The sequence below is a fragment of the Neofelis nebulosa genome, chromosome 18, assembly GCF_028018385.1.
Source record: "Neofelis nebulosa isolate mNeoNeb1 chromosome 18, mNeoNeb1.pri, whole genome shotgun sequence".
NCBI classification, from domain to species: domain Eukaryota; kingdom Metazoa; phylum Chordata; class Mammalia; order Carnivora; family Felidae; genus Neofelis; species Neofelis nebulosa.
The window spans coordinates 43,241,931-43,255,567 of NC_080799.1; the positions used below are offsets into that span (position 1 = coordinate 43,241,931).

Genomic DNA, 13,637 nt, shown 5'->3' on the forward strand with positions numbered 1-13,637 from the left:
CCTTCCTCGCTGGGGGAGGAGTCACAGCGCCCTCTGCGGGTCCTGGCAGGGGGCGGGGGAGCCAGTGTCACCGAGCCCCATGGGGGTCCACAGGCGTCTGTGATGGCCACAGTGCCTCCTGGGGAGTCAGACCACTCCCTGAAGATCAGAGTCCGTGGGGGTTGGAGCCACCGCGGCCCTGGGGGTGTTCTCAGACCTTAGATGGGTCCTGGCATCACAAAGGGGTTCATATCTGTTGGGAGAGGGTCACAGTGCTTTTTAGGAAGGTGAAAATGCTCTCTGAGGGATCACGACATCACGGGTGTGTGTGTGGGGGGGGGGAGGCTGGGGGTCACAGCGTCCCTTAGAGTGTTCTCAGAGCCTCGAAATGTTGTTCGGCCCCACAGGGGGTTCACAGCCTCTTGGACCATCACAGTGCCCGTAGGAGGGGGAAGATAATGCGAGGATGGCGGGCAAGGAGTCCGTTGGGATGACAACTGCCCAGTGGATCCCTGAAGCAGCTCTTTGGGGCTATCACATCCCTGTGTGTCGGCGCGGGGTGTCCCTACATCGGTCACACCCCTCTTAGGCATGGGCGCGTGGCATCTAGGGAGTCGCTGGGCAGGGTCGGGGCGAGGGCCCAGATGGCGACGCGCGCGACGCCAGCAAAGACTCCTCTGCAGGCAGATGCACCGGACGAACGTGCGCCTCAACGTGGAAGCAGCGCCCCGCCCGCGCTGCGGGCTCAGGCCGTCCCGCAGCGCCCCCGCCGCTCGCGCCGCTGCAGTCTCCGCAGGCGCCTCGTCCACGCATCGCGCCAGGGCAGCACGAGGCTCCCGCGGGCAGCGCTGAGCCCGGGCCCCCGGCCCCCGACCGCGGTCCCCGGCCCGCCCCCCAGCAGCAGGTAGCGGCGGCCGGGCAGCAGGCGCGGGCAGCCGCAGGCCGCGTCCCGCGCCGGCACCCACAGCGCGCTGCTCCCTCGCCTCGCGCGCTCCTCGCCGCTCCGGAACACTGCAAGCACGGCCACCGGGAAGCGCGTCCACGAGCCGCGCGCCTCGCCGCGCGCGCCCACCGCCACCTGCACCGCTGAGGGGGGCGGGGGGAGGGCGAGATGGGGCGGGGTCAGGCGGGGCGGAGCCGGGAGGGGGCGGGCCGCGCGGAGGAGCTCTGGGCGCCCGCGGTGTGGGGAGGGGGGCACAGAGAGGGGACGGGGGGGGGGGGGGTGACAGGGCGGGGCCGGCGACAGTGGGAGGCCCAGGGAGGGTCAAGGGACGGTGAGAAGGTGACGGCAGGAGGCCTACCGTAGTCTTTCCTGCAGAACTTCTTCAAGCTGATGCGGTAGCTACCGCGGGCTGGTTTGCAGTGCACGTCGCAGTCTGGAGGGGGTGTGGAGGCTGGCACAGATCCCTCCCTTCTTACCCCGCCCTTTCCTCCTCCCCCTCCTTGAACCCCAAGCCCCGTTCCCCCACCGTCATGCCAATCTGGGCCCCTGTTCTGTGTCCACTCACCCTGGGGTTCCACAGAGCTGCTCTCCTCAGTGGGTCCAGGGACAGGCGTCTCTGCGGACAGGGTGAGAGAGCCGCCTGCATTTGAGGGGGAGGATTCGGAGGGCTCTGGGGGCAAGCAGGGAGCAGCGGGGAGGGGGGGTGTGGAGAACTGGTGTGGTTTCGGCTGAGGTGGCGGAAGCCGGACAGGGTCACTCACTAACGCAGGGTGCCACGGGAGAGCGGCTCTGCTGGAAGCCGGGGGCGCAGCGATTGCAGGTGAGGCCCGTGACACCATCCTTGCAGGGACACTGGCCTGTGGTCTGGTTGCAGGTTTTGCCAGCAGCACCAACAGGGTGACAGTCACATGCTGAGGACAGAGATGGGACGGTCAGAAGCCCATCTGGGGAGGTGGGAACCCAGAGGGTGAGGACGTGCAGGCAGCCGGCGGCAGGCTCACCCCTGCAAGCGCGGCGGTCACTCAGGGCGCGGCCAGGGTCTCGATAGAAGCCCTCCCGGCAGTAGTGGCAGTGGCGGCCGGCCGTGTTGTGCCGGCAGTTGAGGCAGACCCCGCCACTGCGGCGGCCGGATAGTCGGTACAGCTCCATGTTGAAGCGGCAGCGGCGCGCGTGGCCATTGCAGGAGCAAGCTGCAGGAAGGGATGGGTCAGGGGCAGGCTGGCCCAGTCCAGGGTCCCCAGGCCGCCCTCCAAGGCCTCACCAAGGCAGGCGTGGGCTTCCCGGGCCGTGGCCCGCTGCCACGGCCTGTCGCAGTAGAAGGGCTTGCAGCGGCCGCAGTCGGGGCCCTCGGTGCCATGCTGGCAGTCGCAGATTAGGTGGCCCTGGGTGTCCAGCAGGCACCTTGAGGCATGCCCATTGCACTTGCAGCGCCCGCCCACCTGGAGCTCAGTCGCCGAGTAAGAGTAAGGGACCATGGCCACGGAGTCCCTGGTGTCCCCCAGCACGGCAGGCCTTGTGAGCACTATTCGAATGTCTGTGGCAGTCACCCAGTCTTGGAGCACTGGGCTGCTGTCCAGATCCAGGCCTGGTGGGCTTCCGTCCTGCACGCTGAAGGCCAGAAGGCCACCACCATCGGGCTGGGCCTGGGGCTCCGGGAAGCACAGAGCTTCGGGCCCTGGGCCTGGTGGGCCATCGGCAGGGACAGGCAGGCGGCCATAGTCCAGGCCACAGCGGGAGGAGAAGAAACCCAGTGGGGCCCAGCTGCGGCCATGGTCCTGTGACTTGAGCAGGGCCACCGAGGCGGGGGGCGCAGAGCAGAAGCGCAAGCTCACGAACACCAGCTCAAAAGCCTTGCCCAGGGGCACTGTGAGGGTCACGTTGAAGGGCGCCTGCGTCAGTGAGTCCGAACGCCAGCACACAGGGCTTGTGGTGCTCCCTGCGGAGGTCAGGAGGGCGGCAGGGTGTGCCCGCCTCGGGTCGGAGGCATCACAGGCCCGCGTGGCCGGCCGCCCACACGTGCTGGACGCCAGTACCTCGCGGCCCAAGGCGGCGTTCACCAGGCCCGGCACGCAGCCGCGGGGCGCGCCCCCCTCGTCATGGCAGGGGTCCGCGGGCGCCGGCGGCCCCAGGCTCAGCGCGGTCGAAAGCGTGCCCGCGGTCAGCAGCAGCCCCCAGGGCCAGCCGGGCATGGCCGGAGTCGCGGTAGATCCGCCGGCCCGCCGGGCCCCACGCTGCTGCCCTCGGGGTGGGGGTGGGAGGCGGAGAGCGAGCCCGGGTCCGAGGCTCTGCCCGCTGGCCCGCAATGCCAAGCAATCCCGGGCGGCCCCAGCCGAGGCCCAGAGGTGGGAGCAGCCGCGGGCACGCCCCGGGCCAAGCGCAACAGCGGGGATGCTGGCGCGTCCTCCCGCTGGGCCTGGAGCGATGACAGGAGTCGCCCCCGCTCCCGGCGCCTCCGCCCGCGGAGGCCCCACCCGTCGCCCGCCGTTGCACTCACCCACAGAGGGCCGGGTCGAGCAGGTCTCCCGGCCTCCCAGGAAGGGCCGAGGGCGGGCGGGGCCTGGGGCGCCCCGGCCGCCGCCTCCTCCCGGCTGTAGCGACGACGGGCGAGCTGTGCCAGGAGGGGGTGGGGGGCGCAGGAGGCGCAAGCCTGGGCCCGGCCGGGGGCGGGGCTGCTCGGGCCGGGAAGGAGGGAGGAGAGGGGAGGGGGCCTCGTCGGCAGAGCCGGAATCAGAAGCAGATTCAGACACTGGCGGGGCCAGCGGGGGAGGGGGCTGGGAGGCCCGCGAGCCGGGGGAGGGGCCGGGGAGCCAGGAATGCGGCTGGCGGGAGGGGTCTGGAGGGGGCGGCTCAGCCACGCAGCCCGTGGGGGACCACCCAGCAGGGTCCCCGGCCTGCATCCAGACCCCGACTGCTCCTGGGGCTGTGCCACGTGCTGGGCGGGGGTCTGGCCGCCTCCTCCCTCAGGCCCATCTGGCAGACTGGGCTCTGGATCTGAAGGCTGGTGCCCCGATGCTCCCCTGGGTCCCTACAGGGAACACTCAGCGCTGGGGGAGCCAAGCAGAACTGGTGGTTATGGGATGTCCCCAAGGCAGTGGTGTGCACGAGCAGAAAAAAACCGCACCTTTGGGACCACGTCTGATTTTGAATCCAAGCTGCTCCGACTTCTAGTCCTGTGGTTCAGGTTCCTTAACCTGAGACTGAGTTTTTTCACTGGACAGATGCTTGTGACTCCACTTTGCTGAGCCACTGGGGACGTTTGATGAGCTACCTAGGTGTTGGATGCAGCCAGGGCCTCTACAGACTGGAGTCTCTCCTGCTTTATGTTCAGGAAGGATGGATGCATCCTCCCCGTCTGAGCTGAGCTTACCTAAGTGATGAAATTGGCATACCCCCTCCACCCGCAACCCCCAGATCAGGCCAAACTCTTGTCCCAAAGCATCTCTGGGTCTCTGTCTGATTGCCTCGCCATGATGGGTCCAGCCCCCAGAGCTGGCAGGGAGAAAGTGAAGCCGTGTGTGGGGGCCGGGGAGCCCACTAGGTAATAGGGTTCCTTGGGGTTCAGGGGCTTGGTCAGCAGTTGAGGATCCCTGTGCAGGGTAGGGAGTGGAGTCTGGTCCATGGGGAGGGCTTGGTCACAGACGGCTCAGCATCAGAACCCCTGAGCCTGGCCCACTTCCCAGCAGGTCTGGGTAGAGAACCTGAAGTGGGAGCCCAGCTGGGCAGCCTGGTCACCAGGTGGGGAAAGGGCAGCTGCAGCTGACAGTGACCCAACCAAGAGAGACCAGGGATTGCTCTGGATAGAGACCACTTCCCCTGTTAGGTCTTTGATGGACAGGGCCAAGCATCCCAGGAAGGGGCAGCTGCGTGCATGGGGGCCAGGGAACACAGGGACATGTGTGACCTGAGAGAAAGTCTGAGTCCTGAAGGTTCAGATGGCAGGCTCACCTCTGGCCAGGCCCTGCAGCTGGCGGAGGACAAGGATGCCATGCAGATGTGTCTGTGTGTGCAGAGCCACACTTGCAGCCAGGCCAGAGAGACTGCGAGCACCCACAAGGAGAGGATAGGGGGAAGCAGAACCTTCGTGTTCTTCGGGAGGGGAGGGACAGGAGGACGCTGGGACCTCCCCTGGGAAACCAAAGGAGAAGAGGAGGGAGCAGCATGAAGACAGGGTGATGGGGCACCTGAAGTGACAGGCACCCTCCAGCACAAAATGCGGGGGGGGGGGGGGGTTGGTGGAGGGGCTGATGAGATCACAGGAGGCTTGGGAAGGATTGAGCCAGAGGGGCTGCTGGCCTCTCTCCCTTCACCTTTGGCAGCAGCGGGGAGTCTGCGGGTCCCCTCTGCCCCACAGAACAGGTGCCACAGTACCTCACCTCAACTTCCCGATAAAAAAACACGCCCCTCAACAACAGATAGGTGCGCGAATAAGAGAGCTGACAGCACATCCTGCTCCAGAATGAGTGACATTTGGAATTGGCACCTTCCCAACCACCCCCTTCAACGTCCCTTCTGGTCATCAGCGTCCAACTCAGCCTGGGATGAGCAGAGCCCTGGCAAGAGAGTACAGGCTGCAATAGAACCTTCTGGGTGACTAGCTGGCCACGGTGGGGAGTCGTGCCCAGGCCCAACATGCAGGTTCCACAGAGCCTGAGACAAGCTTCCAGGGAGCCCCTGGCTGAGTGCGCTTCAAGACTCCTGGCAGGAGGGAAGAAAGGAAATCAGGGAGCAGGCTCCCCTCCAGCTCCGGGCCAGCCTGTGCAGGCTTTGTCTGCAGCCCAGCTTCCTCCTGAGTCGGGCGAGGGGCTGCAGAACATCTGGTGGTTTCTGGTGTGGGTGGAAAGAGGCCCCCAGGGCTCAGCCTGCTGCCAGTGTTCATCCCTGTTAGCAAGCCAGGAGTTGCGGGCCCAGAGGGCGGCGGTACCACCAGCTCCCCAGGGAGGAGGCTGCAGGCAGCCCCACATCTTCCCTGCAATGACACCCCCCCCCCCCCCGCCTGCACAAATTCTCTTCTGGCCCCTAGGATGGCCCTGGCAGATGGCCTGATGAGAGTTAAGCCCAGCCCCCAGTGCAGGCTCATGGCTCCGGAGGGCTGGCCGACCTGTCCCCAGCCTGTCACACCTTCTCAGCCAGTCCTGCCCCATTCTGGCACCTTAGAAGCAGCTCCACCTCCCTGCCCCCCCCCCCCCCCGCATCTTCTCAGGCCACTACAGTCCTCCCATCCCCACCGCACGGTCCCCCCCCCGCCCCCCGTCGGAGTGACAGCTGCTGGCTTTGGGGCAGGCGGGGAACCCATCCAGGGGAGAAGGGGCCCAGGGGGCCAGACGTCCCAGGCCTCAGGGGGCTGGGGTCTTTCCCTTAAAAGGCCAACTGATCTAACACTCCCGGCCTAGCCCAGGACCTACTGTCCCCTCCAGACCTTTGCAAGCCACAACTCGTTCACACATGGCACAAACATTTATTGAGCGTCTATTATGCCGAGAGGGGCTTCCAACCCAGCAGTGAGGACAGACAGCAGGGGGAGGGGCGTACGGCACGCTGCGCCTCGACCCGGGAGGGCGGCCCCCGCCAAGTCCGTGGCCTTCTTGCACCCTGCATCCCCGGCAGGGCCCCCGTGCCACGCAGGCTCTCTCTGTGGTCGCCACCCGCTCTGCACGCCAAGCAGAACACTGAAAAGCAACATTGGGAGGAGGGGGGAGAGGCGAGAGGGGAGAGCACAGGGAAATGTCTCGTAGCCTGCACGCCCTTGGCCTCCTAAGGGCTCGGGAAGAAACGGTCGAAGGAGGGGGCCTCCGCGACCCGCCACCCGCGCGCTGCGCTGCGGGCGCCCAGCCGTGGCGAGGTCCGGAGGGAGGAGGCGCCCGGATCGCGGTGACTTCGCTGGGGAGGGGGCCGCCCGCGCGGGCTCAGGACGTCCCCGGCTCCCGCTGCCCCGCGCGCCCGGCCCGCCGCCGCCGCCGAGCGTGCCAGCACAGGAAGGCGGCGGCCAGGAGCCCGAGGCCCGCGCCCAGCGCGGCCAGCGCCACGCCCTGCTCCGGGTCCAGGCGAGGTCCGCGCAGCGAGAAGGTGATGGCTGTGGCAGCGGCGCCGGTCACCAGGGCCACGACGCCGAACGGCAGGACGCAGCGCGGCCAGGAGCCCCCCACGCCGCCGGTGGCCAAAAGCAGCGCTCGCAGGGCCCCGGGGGGTTCGGGGGACGCGAGGGGCTCGGCAGGGGCCGCCGGTGGGGGCTCGGGTGCGCTCATGCCGCCGACGCGGGGGCCGCGCTCAGGGTGGGTGTGGGAGCCCGCGCAGACCCCACTACTGTCCTCGACCGCCACGTCAGTGCGGATTGGCCCGGGATGCGGTGACGCCACCGGGACGCCGAGGATAGGAGTTCGCTGCCGCCTCCTGGCCTGGCGTTGAATCTGGGTGGGCGGGTGCAATCTAGAGGGGGCGCCTACCCAGACCTTTGCTCTCATCCTTCCAGACGCTACGGGGGTCACCTCCCTGCCCAGGTGCGGGCAGGGCAGCCCTCCACAAAGACATCACCAGGACTGGTCCTGATAGGTGGGTCGAGTCCACAACCTTTGGGCACCCATCTGGGCCTGGCCAGGGATCAAGGTGGACTGCACCCCTGCCCTCATGGGGCAAAGGTCCAGTAGGGAAGGTGCACAATAAACCCAGTGAACTGGTGGATTAAATAATTTTGGTGGAGGCCACTGGTTATGGAAACTGATTTTCGGGTGGCCAGTGACAGGGTGGTGGTGGGACTCACCCTGGATAGGAAGGGTTCCTCAAGATCAGAGTAACTGGGCATGAGCTCTGGAGACAGTGATGACAGTGGTCAGGAGAGGGGGGTGGCTGTCCCCAGGCTCCCTATCTCTTGGCTTCCCTTCTCTGTTCCTGCCCTGGGCAGTGGACATTGCTATTCCAGTCCCTAGAGGCCCCTCAGCACAATGAGGAGTGGTTTAGGTTTCCTACATTGATCTATCATCTGGTTCCCAGCAGGCCACAAAACCTGGCATTCCATGTTCAAGGTTTCTGGCCTGTGGGACTGTGGGGGCTTTTATAAGAAGGACTTCCTGCTGCGGCCCAGAGCTATCTCGAGGCTGCTTCAACATCACTCGGTCCTTCCCCCATACCTACTACCCCTCATCGGCTCGCAGGAAACTGGGGCATCTCCAGGGGTTTCCTGGGTCTGGATCCCCCTGGGGCAGAGGCTGCTTTTATTCCCTAATTGCTCATCTCTGTCCACACAAAGGGCCAATGCCCCAGCTCTGAGGATTGTGCTCTGCATAGGTGATCAGTAATGGTTTTTGTTTAATATAATGCTTATTTTTGAGAGACAGAGAAGATGAGCGGGGGAGGTGCAGACAGGGGGACAGAGGCTCTGAAGCCGGCTCCATGCTGACAGCAGAGAGCCGGATACTGGCCTTGAACTCACAAACGATGAGATTGTGACCTGAACCAAAGTCAGATGCTCAACCGACTGACCCACCCAGGCGCCCTCAGTAAAGGCTTAAAGAACACCAGACTCCCAGGCCTCACCAGGGCCCAGCACTGTGTAATCCGTCCTCACCCCCGACCCAGCGGTAATAACCACTGCTGTGGGTGCGCGGGCTCCTTGGGAGCATCCGGGGGTCACCTGCAACTGGCCCCCACGTGCAGAGGGCAGGGAGAGACTGAAGGAGGAGGCAGGCCACTCCAGCCGGGCGGGTGGCGGGGTCAACAAGCAGACGGGCCTTACCTACAAGACGTGTCCTGGGCTGCGGCACCCGCCCACCAGAGCTTAAAGGCTGATGTCGCGGGAGGCCCTCAGCGGGCTCAGCCGTGTACCCCGTGCAGGTGTTTAAAGTATCACGTCACTACCTCAAGGCCGTGTCCTCGGAGCAGCCCCTGGGAGTGACGAGGCAAGTGGAACCCACATTCCGAGGACAGGGGAGGGGGCGAGGAGCCTCCCGCTGCCCAGATCCAGCTCACGGGTCAACGGGTGGTCACGTCTCTTCAATTACCTCTCCCAATGACTAACCCCAGAATGACAGTGAGGACAACGCTGGGCCCTTGAGAATCTTGCTAAAAGTCCCACAGCAGCAATTAAGAGTAAGCCCAACCCTGTGACTGGTTTAAACCCGGAGGTCGTGACCTTGACCTGTAAGTTGTTTTTTGTTCCACAAAGCAAGGATTCCTTCAGCAGGGGAGGCAGGGGGGAGTGTGCCCACGCTGGCCACAGCAACAGCTGTGGGGTTGGTGAGCACAGATGCCACGCGGTGCCCACCCACTCTGATATAGGCTTGTGGCTTTTGTGTTTTCCCATGAGCCCAGTACAGTCTAGGGGATTGGAGGGAGGGGTTTCAGGTGTGCTGGGGCCAATGCTGGCAGAAGTCCCCAGTCCTGCTCGCCTTCAGTGGCCTTTCCCTCCCTTCAGTACGTGTTCTCAGTGAATACATCTGATGCGCCTCGGTGAGCAAAAACACACCTCAAGTCCCATCTTAGCGTGATTTCAATATACGTACTTGCCAAAGTAGTGTTAATGTCACACAAGTGGCTTATAGATCTAAAGCGAGAAGAAACAGAAGTACCACAAAAAGCCCCAGAAAGGCCTCCGGTCTCAGCCTGGGGAAGGCGAAGCCGAGCGGAGGTCTGACTACTCGCTTTAGCTGCTGTGAGAAGGGCCCTGGGTTCCTCAGGAAGAGCCAGGGGACTGTCCTCAACCCACCTGGGAGAGCTGGTTTCCCAGGGTGGGTACACCATCTCTGCATCGGAAATCCTCTCAGTCCCTGTTAACTAGTGGGGAGGCAGGGAGTGCTCTCCCAAGAGTCTCAGTGTCCGAACAAGGTCACCCTCATGCCAGGGTCCCGAGGCCTGGGAACGGGGCTCGGGGGTGGCAGCCGGCCACGGAAAGGTTCAGTCGGCAGGTTCATCTCGAAGGACGGTGAGGAAGCGCTCCCCTCCCTCGCAAAGCAGGCTGTGCACAGCTCGGCAAAGCGCCAGCCAGTGTGGCCCCTGTGTGCCCACCAGGGGGAGGAGCTCCGCCATCAGGACCTGAGGGGTAAGAGTTAAGATCTCAGTTAAGATCTCAGGAGGGCCCTGTCCCTGTCCGGGGAGGGCTCACAGAAGGCCCCGCCCGTGAGGCAGTTCCAGGGCGGGCTTCAGGCATGTGTTCCAGCCCCTCCCACCTTCTAAAGCTCTGCCCCTGGGCCAATGCTGTGTCAGCATGCACACAAGCCCAGAAGCCCCATCTTCAGATGGACCGCAGCCCACGGCTCCCCCGTCGCCCAGTCTCCACGCCCCTACTCCGCAAGTACCTTTTCCAGGTGGATCTGCTGGTCTAGCATGGCCAACCGCAGCCTCAGGGCCTCTAGAGTCTGCAACTCCTGGGTGCTGGAGTAGAGAAGAAGCTGGGGGCTCCAGAGAGGGTCTGTTCCTCCTCCGCAGGGCAGTGAGGCTCCGGGGCGTCTCCCCACAGGCCACGGCCCCAGCTGCTGTCCCACCACTGCTGTGAAGGCAGGGGAAGGTGGACTCATGGGGTGGCAGCCAGGGACCTCCTCCCCATCTGCCTCTGGGGGGCAGTGCAAAGTCAAAGGTTTGCCTCCTAGACGAAGCCTCGTTATCCGTGAAAAACCATCTCCAGTGACACGAACCAAGCCAGGGGCCGGTATGTCTCTGCTTCTCACACGCCACCCTCAGTGACTAGGAAAATAAGCCGACTGTTCGCAGAGCCAGGGCCCATCAGGGGAGGGGCGGGGGGGGGCAGTTCTGGCTAGTCCTGTGGGACAGTTCAGTGGGGGGGGGCTCCAGAAAGGACCTGCCCTGAGTGTCCTGGCTCCTGAGCAGCTGTTAACGCTGCCTTTTGGCTCCAGGACTTCGACCACTGACAAGACTTCAGCACATACCGAGGAGTGTGTGTGTCGATGGGGAGGGGGTCTCACCTGCACGCAGCTCCTGCAGCCTGTGGAGACACTGCTCCGTGATGGCCTGCAGCCCCTCCAGGGTAAGCAGGCAGCGGTACTCCTGCATGCAGTCAGCAGGGTCTATGCAAAAGTCAAGGGAGAGCATAGGTCACTAAGTCCACGACAGTCCCAAGCCCTCCCCGGCCCAAGACACGCAGCAGGGCCCACTGACCTGCCGAGAGCACTTCCTCCATTCGCCGTCTCAGCAGCAAACAGGCCGTCCGCAGGAGCCCCACCTCGGCCTCCACCGCTGCAGCACTGAGCCCAGAGCCGGGCCCGCCGGACTGGACACGGGTCAGGGAAACTGCTCTGTGGCCAGGTTCCCCCCTCCCCCTCCCACCAAGGACAGGGCCCCAGAATGGCTCTGGCCCTTCTTGGAGTGGCTCCTGAAACTCACCAGGCTCAGAGCCAGGACCACCCCCCACCCCCACCGTGGAGGGTCCCACAAGCCCGGCAAGAATACAGTCATCTGCATTTTCTGGAGGAACTGGGTTTTGGCGGTGGCAGCGGCATCCATGGAGTCACTGGTCTGTGGAGAGCTGAGCTGGGCCCACAGGCTGGGACGGACACACAGGCACCCGGGAACCAGAGAGGGACGCAGTTATGCCATCCAGCTGGGCCTCAGGAGGCAGGGAAGGGCCAGGGAGGGGCCCCAGTTAGGGGTGTCTGGCTCTGCTGAAAGCCAGGAGGGACCTCCGGAGGCCTTAGAAAGCTGAGAGGACACTGTCCACGAAGAGACGACAGAGCCAACGTACTCTCGGAAACACCCAGAGACAGTTCAAGGAAAAAGGGGAGAGAGGCTGGCAGCGACTGGTACCGGAGCCTCCCTGGGACAATGGTAAAAAACTCCGGGTGCAGGCACAGCACATGCTTGAAAGGCACTGCCATGTTTACCCCAACAACACCTCTCTGAAGCTGATACCATCATTCTCTGCTCCACAGAGAAGACAAATGGGGACCCGGGGTCTCTTAGCTTCAAAGCCTGCAGAGTCTAAGGTCACGAGGGCAGTCCTAGCTGATCTCGGAAAGTGTCCCACCCAGCCAACAAAGCAGAGGGGCCTGCTGGAAAAGTCTTACCGAGGAGGCCCTGCGCTGCTGGGAAGCCTCGGCCTCCCCGCTGTCCACACTTCCCTGGTCTCCCCTACCAGCCCCACCCAGCTGACACTCAGCCTTACCGGGAGTTCCGGGAAGCCGCTTTCCTGTAGGCCATGGGTAGCCGCAGCAAGATCCTGTCAGGGAAGCCAGTGCTCAGAGAAGCCGCACTCTGGGGGCTGCCCCCCTCAAGCCCCGAACAGGGCTTCCGGGCCCTAGTGATGTTGCATTCTGCCAGCTTTGGGGCATGGGTCTCATGGGATGGCACCCTGGAGGCTCCGCTGGCCCGCATCGGGCTCAATGCCCTGTCCTCCCTGTCACCCCACATCCCAGACTCCTGCTGCTGGCAAGGGTCTGATCTAGAAGAGACAAAAGTTCCTCCGGGAAGAGTCTGGGAAACCTACCCCTTCTCCTTCAGTGTGAAAGCTTCTGGGGCTTGACGAGCAGCCGATGGGGGTATCTGTTGGTCCCTGGGGCCTGGTCCAGGCTTGGTGGCTCGGGATCCTCTCCCCATACGGGTGCGATCCCCCACTGACAGGAGCCTGCACTCAGGGAGGCCCCTAGCAGGCACCACAGTCTGCTGGATGCCCCTGGGGGGTTTTGTCTCTGAGACTCGACAGCTAGCCTGGCCAGAGGGCCGGGACGGGGCAGAGGCTGTGGTGGCAGAAGTGGCAGCGGACCCAGACTTCAGGCTGAGGGCCTTGTGTCTTTCTCCAGTCTTAGAGATGCCTTTTCTCACCCGTACAGCCTTCTCCAGCGCCTGGGTCAGAAGCTCCAGCTCCTTGAGGTCTTGAGAGCTGGGTGTGGATTCTGCAAAAACCAAAGACCCATGCGTGCAGTGGTCACTCACCACTGCTTGTCCGGAAAACAGAGCAGGAGTGGCACCAGGAGAAGGTGGGTGCTGGAAGTTTACCCGGAGATGGGGCCTCTCCACTGGTTTCTGGCGCTGGGGTTGGCTGCGGAGCCGGGGTCTCGGCTGGTTCCCTGCGAAGTTTCACAGTACAGTCATGGCACGGCCAAGAGGCAGGGTTCAGGCGCAAGGGACCCCAAAGGGGCCGCCTGGCTTTGCGGCGGTCCCCCAGTCCGGGGGCTCCGAGAGGGGTTCCCAGGACCCGAGGGAGGCCTGGCCGGGCGGTCTCGGGGTCCGCGTACCAGGTCCGCAGCAGTCGGCGGGAGACGCGCAGGCTCCGCTCCAGCTGCCTCTGTCGCTCAGCGCAGGCGTCCAGGGCGTCCCGCAGCTCGGCCACCAGCCTGGGAGGGGCGCACCGGCGGCTCAGCACCCCGGCCGGCCTCGCGCCGCGCCCCCTCCCGCCCCGCTCCCTCCCTGCGCGCGGGTCTCACCGGCGCGAGCAGTCCGCGGGCAGCATGAAGGCGACAGCGGCTCCTCCGGATTTGCCGCCTCCGGGAAGTCCGGGCCTTTCCGGGCTAGAAGACCGCCCCCTTCCGGCCGGACTGCCCAATCCCGAGCCCAGAGCGCAAGCCCCGCCCCCGCCGGGCGCGCAGCCATTCCCGTTCGGAGCAGTGCCCCGGGGCAGCAGAGGGTCCTCACGTGATGCGCAGACTTGTGGTTTGAATGGGTAGACAGACTGTGGCACCTGTGGTCACTCACGGTAGGCTTTGCCTGTCCTTATTGAAGGTGCTCTAAAGCGGGGCCCAGCTGCCTTGCGGACCCCAGGCCACCTAGCACAGGGCAG

At 64.7% G+C, this 13,637-nt stretch overlaps 2 protein-coding genes across 4 annotated transcripts; both read right to left on the reverse strand.

Annotated features, from left to right (window-relative positions):
- Positions 1-235: 235 nt before the first annotated feature.
- Positions 236-3,663, reverse strand: NTN3 (netrin 3). Of its 2 annotated transcripts, none has more exons than XM_058712050.1 (6): positions 2,184-3,663; positions 1,924-2,112; positions 1,684-1,833; positions 1,488-1,538; positions 1,281-1,355; positions 236-1,065 (listed from the first exon to the last, which is right to left on the reverse strand). In XM_058712050.1, the coding sequence occupies exons 1-6, from the start codon at positions 3,109-3,111 to the stop codon at positions 725-727; spliced, it is 1,734 nt and encodes a 577-aa protein (XP_058568033.1). In that variant the 5' UTR covers positions 3,112-3,663; the 3' UTR covers positions 236-724. The 2 variants fall into 2 exon arrangements, with proteins under 2 accessions (XP_058568033.1, XP_058568032.1); XM_058712049.1 differs by having other exon boundaries at positions 1,281-1,373.
- A 5,720-nt stretch (positions 3,664-9,383) lies between these two features.
- On the reverse strand, positions 9,384-13,378 carry TEDC2 (tubulin epsilon and delta complex 2). Of its 2 annotated transcripts, none has more exons than XM_058710559.1 (10): positions 13,285-13,378; positions 13,096-13,194; positions 12,857-12,927; positions 12,348-12,753; positions 12,027-12,080; positions 11,315-11,408; positions 11,024-11,135; positions 10,831-10,932; positions 10,207-10,394; positions 9,384-9,943 (listed from the first exon to the last, which is right to left on the reverse strand). In XM_058710559.1, the coding sequence occupies exons 1-10, from the start codon at positions 13,308-13,310 to the stop codon at positions 9,806-9,808; spliced, it is 1,290 nt and encodes a 429-aa protein (XP_058566542.1). In that variant the 5' UTR covers positions 13,311-13,378; the 3' UTR covers positions 9,384-9,805. The 2 variants fall into 2 exon arrangements, with proteins under 2 accessions (XP_058566542.1, XP_058566541.1); XM_058710558.1 differs by having other exon boundaries at positions 10,207-10,397.
- Between the last annotated feature and the right edge of the window lie 259 nt (positions 13,379-13,637).